This window comes from Miscanthus floridulus, chromosome 8 (assembly GCF_019320115.1).
Source record: "Miscanthus floridulus cultivar M001 chromosome 8, ASM1932011v1, whole genome shotgun sequence".
NCBI lineage: Eukaryota > Viridiplantae > Streptophyta > Magnoliopsida > Poales > Poaceae > Miscanthus > Miscanthus floridulus.
The window spans coordinates 52,970,710-52,979,928 of record NC_089587.1 but is presented as its reverse complement, the minus strand read 5'-3'; the positions used below and the strand labels follow the sequence as shown (position 1 = coordinate 52,979,928).

The following is a 9,219-nucleotide window of genomic DNA, read 5'->3' as shown; positions in this document are numbered from 1 at the left end:
TATCCTCCTCCTCCTGCTCTTGCTCTTCCCGTTCGAACTCGTTCTCATCGAAGTCATTGCTTATACAGCCTATTAGAGTTGAATGAAGCTGCTCCTGCGTCAACTGACCTTTAAACCCATAGTACCCATAGTTGGTTCCACATAGACCCCACATTCTTGTTGAGCATCACCGTCGAAGGATGGCCCCTCCTAGATACCATGCATCCTGTATCCATTCTCCACCACCACCTCAGCCATGGCCACATTGGAACCTTAGATTACCCTATTATAGCGGGACCAGTGGGCATGATCACGCAAGGGCATCAGCACGTAGTGTGCCTTAGTCTTTCTACTATCAAACCTCCCCTTCAGTGTGAAATCACCGTCAAACTTTCCCTTCAAACGGACACAAAGATTGCTGAAACTAGGAGATTCATCAAACCATTCCAATTCTTTTTACATATCCTCAAACATACCATCTTCTCTCCTAACACTTCCTTTATAAAAAAAACTCTGACACAACAATCCATCTACAAAAGCATTTAAAGAAACTTCATCAAGTCGTAGAAATCATCGTGCCTACTAATACCTATACTAACTACACCTATACCAACTCACTATACTAACTAATCTAATATTAATACCTATACCAATAATTCTAACTAACTATACTAACTAACTACACTAATATTAATACCTATACTAAGTAACTTTACTAACTATACCTATCTAGCTAATAATAAAACTAACCACTAAAAACTTAACTTTACTAACTTCACTAAATAACTTTACTAAGTAATTATATAAATCACTATCCAGTCAAACTAAATATGAATGCTAACCCTAGCTAACAAAAACTCGATTGAAGCAACAAATGCATAAGAGCATTACCTCGACAAACAAGAGGGGAAGATTGGGGCTCACCCCAATCCACCAAACGAGACGAGATGGTCGTCGGCGGCAATGGCCGGCCAGCGGCGGGCTGCTTTTAACTACCCCAGTTGGTGCACAGGAACGATATGGGGTGGCAGGGGAGGCAGAGGAGAGAGGATGGGGACATAGGGAGGCGGCGAGACAGGGCGTCGCCGCGCCGGCGACGACGACGGGCGGTGCAGCAGTGGGGATAGAGTGAGGGACGCGCGGCAGTGTGGAGAGAGGAAGGGGCGGCGGGCACGACGTGCGCGGCAGCTGGCGTAGGGCGGCTCAGGGCGTGGCTCCCGCTCCAATCGGTTCGAAATGTGTAGAGTGAGAGAGAGAGGAAGGGGGCCGGGCTGCGGGCCTGTACAAGGGGCTGTCACGCCGTGATACGTGGCGCGACAGCCCGCCCCCTTAGCGGTCAGCGTTGCGGCTGACTGCCACGGTGTCACACTCGCCGTGCCACCATGCATGGCGCCACAGCGTGATTTTACCGCACCATGCGAATAGGCGCGGCAAAAAGTGTTAGATTTGAAAAAAAATATAGAGTGTCAGATTTGAAAATTGTTTAAAAAAAGTGTTAAAAATAAAAAATACAGCCGGCTGTTAGCTGCAAGGATCCTTGCAGCCTACTTCTCAACCCAACCATATAGTGGTTAGCTCTTCAGCATTAATATATGGTCCACATGTCTCTCTCATAGAGTTTCTCGGTTCTTATGTCTAAGCCGGCTGTAAGTTTACAGTCCGCTTCTCCTCTCATCTCTCCTCCACGTCAGCATTCAGGCTGCTTACAGCCTGCTATTATACTTGCTCTAACTGTAATAAAATTTAAAAATTGTGAAAGTTAACTTTGTTCATTGCAGCTCAAGTTATGGCTGTGAAAACTCATTTATCCTCACTCGTACGGAGTTAAGAACTTGAATTTGAGTGGATAAGTTCCGCTGCGCGAAACAAATGCATCTCCTGTTGTTTTGAAAATATACATTTCTTTTTCGAAAACAAACAGACAAATTAAGCGTTATTAGTGCCACTCCAAGTCTCCAAGGAAGATGTAAGAAACTCAGCGTCCACGAGTGCAGCCATTATCAGTCACTTGATAATCACGAAATCATGGCCATGAATGGTTAGAGCATCCCTAATACAGCTACTCCTTTCATCGTGCGATATAGTGTACTATAAAGATTTCAAGATAAATTAAGAGACAATACAAAAGACGTAAGTGCTCTCACTTGATTTCTTAATAAGACGTTACTATTAATGTGATGGTTTGAGATTGATAAATGACAAGTATCAATTAATACTCTCTCCGTCTTTGAATAAATCAATTTTTAGAGTTGTTTGAAGTCAAACTTTTCAAGTTTGATTAAATTTATAGAAAAAACATCAAGGTTTATGGCACCAAATTAGTATCTTTAGAATAAACTATATTTTCATAATATGCTCTTTTATATCACAAATATTTGTATTTTTCTTTACATCCAGTTAAACATAAAAAAAATTGACTTAAGACCGCTCTAATGACAGGGACTGAGAGAGTGCATACTAAATTTGTGTGACTATTTAATGCAAACAACTCTTGTCCCCTAAAATTATTTATGTGTGGATATAATTTTTAATGCTAAAATACATTATAGTACAGGACGGACGGATAGTATTGTACTAAGGTCCTGTTTAGTTCTCAAAAAATTTTACATAGTATCCGTCACATCGAATCTTGCGTCACATGTATGGAGTACTAAATATAGATAAAAAAACTAATTACACAGTTGAGTGAGAAATCGTGAGACAAAACTTTCAAACCTAATTAGTTCATAATTAGACACTAATTACTAAATACAAATAAATAAGCTACAGTACCCAAAACCAAAAAAATTTGGCTTCTAAACGCGGCCTAACTAAGCTGCTGACCAAGTAGTACATACAGAGCAGCAAGGCACATTGTCTGGACCCCACCTAAGCACATGGCATCCTCCTTCGTTAGGTAGCGTAACCGGATGTATAAGCTGCCATATCAAAATAGGCTGTAGGAATTTAGATTTTGGGGTTATTGTAGCATGTTTGTTTTTATTTGGTAAATAGTGTTCAAACATGGACTAATTAGGCTCAAAACGTTCGTCTCGCAATTTCCCACCAAACTGTGCAATTAGTTTTTCTTTTCGTCTACATTTAATGTTCCATGCACAGGCCGTAAACATTCGATGTGACAGGTACTGCAGCAATTTTTTGGAAGTTAAGGTGAAACTAAACAATGGCATAGTGTTGATATCTCTGGTTAAAAAAACGCTGACTCTAAAAAGGGACCCTCCTTCCTCCTTTCTTAAATTTATTTACTGATACGAACCAATACGATCTGTCCACGTTTTTAATGTGTCATAACATTGGACTGTTCCTTTTTTTTAATGTCAGGGTGACAGACTGATAGAGTGAAAGTCAAGGTCTGCAATGAGCTCGCGGGGCAGGAGCGTGGTCACCACCGGCCTGACCACCATCTTACTTGCTGCAAGCTCAGGCGTCAGCTCCGGCGGAGGATATGGCCTGTTCCTCTGCCTCGTGGGGCTCCTCACCGGCGTCGACCTCATGGCCGTCGGCATCTGGATGGCCGTCGGCATCGAGATGAAGCTCGCAGAGCCCAACACGCAGGTCAGTACAAGGCGTGATCGTACGTGAAGATAGGATCCAAGTGCTCTCCGCTTCGGAAACTTGGATCGGCAGTTGGGAGCAGCCATCAATCTGTCTGTCAATGAATCAGGTTGACGTGATGGTACGTGTTGGTCTTGTCCGGCGATGTGCAGAAAGCGACGTGGTTCCTTTACCCAGTCGTCACAACATGCTTCTTCCTTCCGCTTTTAGAGAAGCATCTGCATCTATCATTTGTGTGGACTCAAATAGTCATATATGCATGGATCGTGATTCTGATACCTGGTGCATGTATGTGGAAAACCAGACAACTTCACGACACACAAGTACTGTATTGATGATGGTGCAAATTCATCAAAGTAACGTAAATAACTGTCATTTTCGTTTTCCAAAAAATAATTTTAACTAAATATATATTAAAAAATGTTAATATTTATGATACATAATTAGTATCTTCGAAAACATATTTGAATCTAGTTTTTTAATAAATTTATTTAGAAATATAAATATTACACGTATTTTCTATAAATCAAGTTAAATTTATTCTGTGGAGTAAAAACGACAGTTAATTTGGGACCGAGGGTAGGCATTTAAGGAACCGTCAGTCCGTCACGCGGTCGCGATTCCGGGTTAAAAAGAAATTTAGCCAAAGTACGCCACGCGACGCGCATTCCATTTGGCTTGCGTGCATATTCTTCTGCCACGTGCACGCCTGTAACCAGATAACAGGTGTGTACTGGGCCCCGCATTCCATTTGGCTTCCATCTTCTTCCCCGGTACAGGAAAAAATCGTACGCCGCGGCTGGGCTGGGCTGGGCTGGACCCGACCATAAAAGCCGCGGCCGCGTCACCAAATGAAGCCACGCATCCGCCACTGCTCCCCGTCTCCAGTCTCCAAGGGCGCGTTTGCGAGGGTGGCCTGGAGGCCCGGCTACGTCCGTGGGCTGCAAGTTGCCATGTTTGTGGTCGATGGCCCGCAAGCGAGCCTGGCTTCGCAGAGCAACACTCGACCTCTCCGCCTGGCTCTCTGGAAACGACCGAAACCCTCGTTTCTTCGGAGCCGAGCTCGTCTGCGACGCACGCGGGCAATTTTGGGCGACGGCGGGGTGGCTCGCGCGGGCTCTGGCGGGAAGGGGAAACGTCTTCGCGCGCGTCCCCACTCTCCGCTCCCGCTCTGGCCGCCGCGCGCGAAGCGAAATGGCGGCGATTTCGCCGGCCTTTATATACGGGTTCCCACTCTCCACTCTCTCCTTCTTCCACTCGGTGCTTGCTCTTCCACCTCCCTCGTGAGAGACCGGCGGTGAGTTGTGGTGCGTGGCGGCGGCGGCGACGACCTCCGGCTGGTTGTGGGTTAGGTCACCGGCGCCGAGTTTCTTCGCCGCTTCCCCGCTCTGGCTGCTGCTGGGACTCCGTGGCAGTGGTGTTCCTCTTCTTCTCCGTCCGCATCTGCTTCGTCTTTTTCCCGATCTGCATCCTCTACTTCCAAATCTGCCTCCTCTCCGTTGTTTGGACCCCGAGCCAAGGTGAAATCGACCCCTAATCTTCTTTTTTGTGGTGCTTCTCGAACCTATTAGGGTTTCTTATTCGTTGTTGTTCATGATCTGTTAGGGTTTCATACTTGTTATAACTGTTTCATGCTCCTATTAGGGTTACTTGTACCTTGCTGTTCTTGATCTGTTGGGCTCATGATCTGTTAGGGTTGTTGATCTGTTTCAGATTTGTATTGTACCTTGCTGTTCATAACTGTTTAATGTAGTTGTTAGTGTTACTTGTACCTTGCTGTTCTTGATTTGTTAGGGATGTTGATCTGTTTCTGATTACTATTGCTCTGAGTTTTTTTGTTCCATCATTGGTCGATGATGTTGTCCACATAGTACTGGGAGGCATCACATAAAGATGCAGCCGTGCTTTTGTTGGCATGCATTCATTTCATAGTCATGTTGATGCCTAGCAGGGCTCATTAACTGAAATCATGTTACATTTTTACATGCTTGTAGATGGATCTGTCTTTGAGCCGTGACATGCTGTGTAGGAAGGCAGCTGCCTTGACTGTTGTTATGGTTACCTTTGTATCCACTAGGCTGAAAAGGAAAATCTCTGAACCTGAAACCCCACTGCCTGATCCTATAGCACTGGCCCTGATTAGGGGTGAAAATAAACAGCATAGACAGAGAACACTGAGAATGATATACAATTCCACTAATTCAGAGTGTATTTCAATGATTAGGATGAAGAGAGTTGTTTTTTTAAGTTAGTGAGAACTTTTAGAGAGAGGAGTCTTGTCACTGATAGGGAGGAGGTGTCAGTAGAAGAGCAGGTTGCCATGTTTTTACATGTTGTAGGGCACAACCAAAGATTTAGGGTTGTCCACCAGTCCTTTAGGAGGTCCATCCAAACTGTCCACAAGCACTTCCATCAGGTGTTGTATGCTGTGGGTGAGCTTAGGAATGAAATGGTAAAGCCAGCTAGCACTACCACTCACCCAAAGATTCTTGAAAGCCATACATGGAATCCATATTTTAAGGTAATTGTATACCCTGGGTTCATTAGTTACATTAGACCTATTGCAATGACTGACCCATGCTTTTTAGGATGTCATTGGCTTTATAGATGGCACTCATTTCCTAGCAAGGGTTCCTAGGCGCACGCAACAAGCTTTTAGGGGTAGGAAAAAGGATCCCACCCAAAATGTGATGGTAGTTGTGAATTGTGATCTGAAATTCACTTATGTCCTGGCTGGCTGGGAGGGCTCTGCCCATGATGCAACTGTTTTGGCAGATGCTGTAGCCAAGGAAGATGGCTTGAGTTTGCCAGAAGGTAATTGCACACCAACACTAATTATATATTCCATGGCCTATTAACACACACTCTCACAGTAGATGTCTTGTGTAGGTAAAATGTTCTTGGTAGATGCTGGGTATGCATGCAAAAATGGTTTCCTACCTCCCTACAGGGGGTTAGGTACCATTTGTCTGAGTATGGCCCAAGGAACAGGCCCACCAATGCAAGGGAGCTCTACAACCTTAGGCACTCATCACTTAGAGTGACTGTGGAGAGGGCTATAGGTGCACTGAAGGGCAGGTTTAGGATCTTGAACAACAAACCCTTCCACAAGTATAGGACACAAGTGAAGCTTGTAGTTGCCTGTGCCATTTTGCATAACTGGATCCTAGGTTTTGGCATTGATGAAGTAGTTCCTGATGAGGAAGGTTTCACTACTTCTGCTGATCCAACCAACCTACCCCCAGCCCATCTGGACCAAGACTCTGTTGACATGGCTGAAATAAGGGATGCCATTTGCAATGCTATGTGGGAAGGGAGGGGAACAAACACTAGTTGATGTAATATGTTCTTGAATTTAGTTTTTGTACCCTGCTATGGAACTCATGTGTGTCATGGTGATGTAATAATTTGGTGGACAAAGCTGAGACCAATTTTATGCTTCATTCATTCTGTTCTTGAAACATTCTGTTCTTCATGATCTGTTAGTCTGTGGTTAGTTCATACAACTGTTAATATTATTGTCAGCCTGTTCTTGACTAATTCTGTTGTTGATTTCATTACATGCCAGTCCTAGGATGGATTCAGGTGCATTTGAGGGTGGGTTTGTTGCTGGTACTTCAGTGATGGAGTAGCTCATCAATGGTGGTTCTGCCCCTGTTGTAGCTGGTGCTGGTGCTAGTGCTGCTGCCCCTGTTGCAGCTGGTGCTAGTGCTGATGCTGGTGCTGCTCCAGGTGCAGCAAACCCTATTGATGTTGCTGTTCCTGTAGCTAGGAATGGGGCTGTGAGGGCAATGAGGTGGACCAACACCACCTCTGGCTTTGTGCTAAGGAGGATGGCTGCCCTTATTAGTGATGGTAGCAGGCCTGAGAAGGTTTTCAAGGACAAAGATGTGAATTCTGTGGCCAAAGCCCTCAAGCAGTTCTGTGGGGAGGTTGTTAGCCCAACTCAAGTGTACAACCACTTGAGAAAGTGGAGGCAGAAATGGGCTAGGGTGAGCAAGTTGAAGGACCTTAGTGCTGCTCTTTGGGATGACCAGGCTCATGCTATCATGCTTGAGCAAGAGCACTACCTTGGCCACTGCAAGGTAGCAGTTTGATCTCGCCTTTGCCTTGACTACCTACATTTGTCTTTCTTAAACTACATTTGCCCAACTCTGCAGGACCATCCTAGAGATACAGAGTTTCTTAACTGCCCTATTAGGTTCTACACTAAGATGGAGGCTATCTTTGATAATGCCATGGCCACAGACAAGTTTGCACTTGGGTCTGGTGAAGCCTTATGGCAGAACTAGGCTAACAGTGTTGGTGCCAAGGCTGATGGTCCTCCTTTGACCCACACCACAGTTCCTAGTGAACAGGGAGGGGATAGCAAGGCCACTGAACTGCTTCCTACCTCCTCAGCTGCTGGCCCAAAGAGAAAGAGAGGGAACTTCTCTGAGGAGGAGATGCTCATGTTGACTAACATGTCAGATGCTGTGAACAATGTGGCCAATGCTCTTAGGGAGACTGGACCTGCCCATGTTGATGCCAATCTGTACCTTGCTGTGATGAAGATGCCTGGCTTCAGTGAGGAGGTACTTATTGTTGCCTACACCTTCCTCCTAGACAACAAGGCCCAAAGCAGGGGCTTTGTGAACATGAGTGATGCTCACAAGGCCCTTTGGCTTAGGATCTTTCTGGCTAAAAACTACTATGTGTAGTTTCACTACACATGAAGGGCTAGAAGGCCAGGAGGGGGTTGACTGTAGAGATGTATAGTTCCTCCACCCCCCTCACCCACTCTCTCTTCTTTTGACAATAGGACCTTTTTATGCAGTCTGCTTGTTCATTTGACACTTGACCTTGATGGTGTAGTTTGCCTAGGAGGGTGGCTAATAATAGACAAGGATTTGGGAACATTTAAGCCCTTGACTGTTGGGCTGAACTTGGTATTGTAAGAAACTTATTTGTAGCCTCTATTGGCTATTTTTATTTGATAACTAGTTGTCTATTTTTGTTATTTATGCCTCTGGTGGTAACTATGGGATTTAAAGGCCTATGATGCATAAAACAAACTTGAGGTGGCTACCTTATTTTTGTTTTGATGGTTTACAGTGTTGTGCTTTCTTCTTTATTTGCTCAGTTGTACTCCACAGCAACAACATCCTCTTGTGATGGCTGATGGCAGTGAGTGCAACTGTTGTTTATTTGCCTCTTTATTTGATTCTTACAATTTTTGGTAGCCATCAATGACTAAACAAGGAAAATAACAGCTGAGGCTAATTTTTTTTATCAAGTTGCCGATGATGTTCACCATCATTCAAACTAAATGGTCGACTGAGGCATGTCATTCAGACCACTTACATGTTCTACATTTGGTTGGTTTCAGAGAATGCCTCCTTGCAATGTGGTCTTTAAAAGGAAGAAACCTGGGATTTATTTTACATGGTATGAGTGTGCTAAGCAAGTGCTTAGGGAAGAAGGGGCTATCTATCAGAAGTACAACAACTATGATGATGCTCTTAGAGATTTTAATGCTAGGGTACCTCAAGAACCCTTGCTGTTACCAATTCATGCCCCTCATGGGGATGCATCAGCATCCCATGAACTGGTGACAGGTCAAGGTCCTGAAATTTATCCTCATTCACCTAGGCTGCAAGGCTGTTGTAAAAATGCTGTTATCTTGATCTTGTTTATGGTTGTAGT

At 44.5% G+C, this 9,219-nt stretch overlaps 1 protein-coding gene across 1 annotated transcript; it reads left to right on the top strand.

Annotated features, from left to right (window-relative positions):
* The first annotated feature begins 3,336 nt into the window (after nucleotides 1-3,336).
* Nucleotides 3,337-8,234, top strand: LOC136469070 (uncharacterized). Its single transcript, XM_066467401.1, has 8 exons — nucleotides 3,337-3,534; nucleotides 5,529-5,591; nucleotides 6,123-6,348; nucleotides 6,705-6,840; nucleotides 7,103-7,146; nucleotides 7,198-7,619; nucleotides 7,695-7,786; nucleotides 7,835-8,234. Exons 1-8 carry the CDS (start codon nucleotides 3,337-3,339, stop codon nucleotides 8,232-8,234), a joined length of 1,581 nt encoding a protein of 526 aa, XP_066323498.1.
* The last annotated feature ends 985 nt before the right edge of the window (nucleotides 8,235-9,219 follow it).

Coding starts and splice junctions, on each gene's coding strand:
- LOC136469070 (XM_066467401.1), top strand. CDS start 3,337: ATGAGCTCGCGGGGCAGGAGCGTGGTCACCACCGGCCTGACCACCATC. Junction 3,535..5,528: donor TCGCAGAGCCCAACACGCAG/GTCAGTACAAGG, acceptor ACATGCTTGTAG/ATGGATCTGTCTTTGAGCCG. Junction 6,841..7,102: donor GATGCCATTTGCAATGCTAT/GTGGGAAGGGAG, acceptor ATTACATGCCAG/TCCTAGGATGGATTCAGGTG.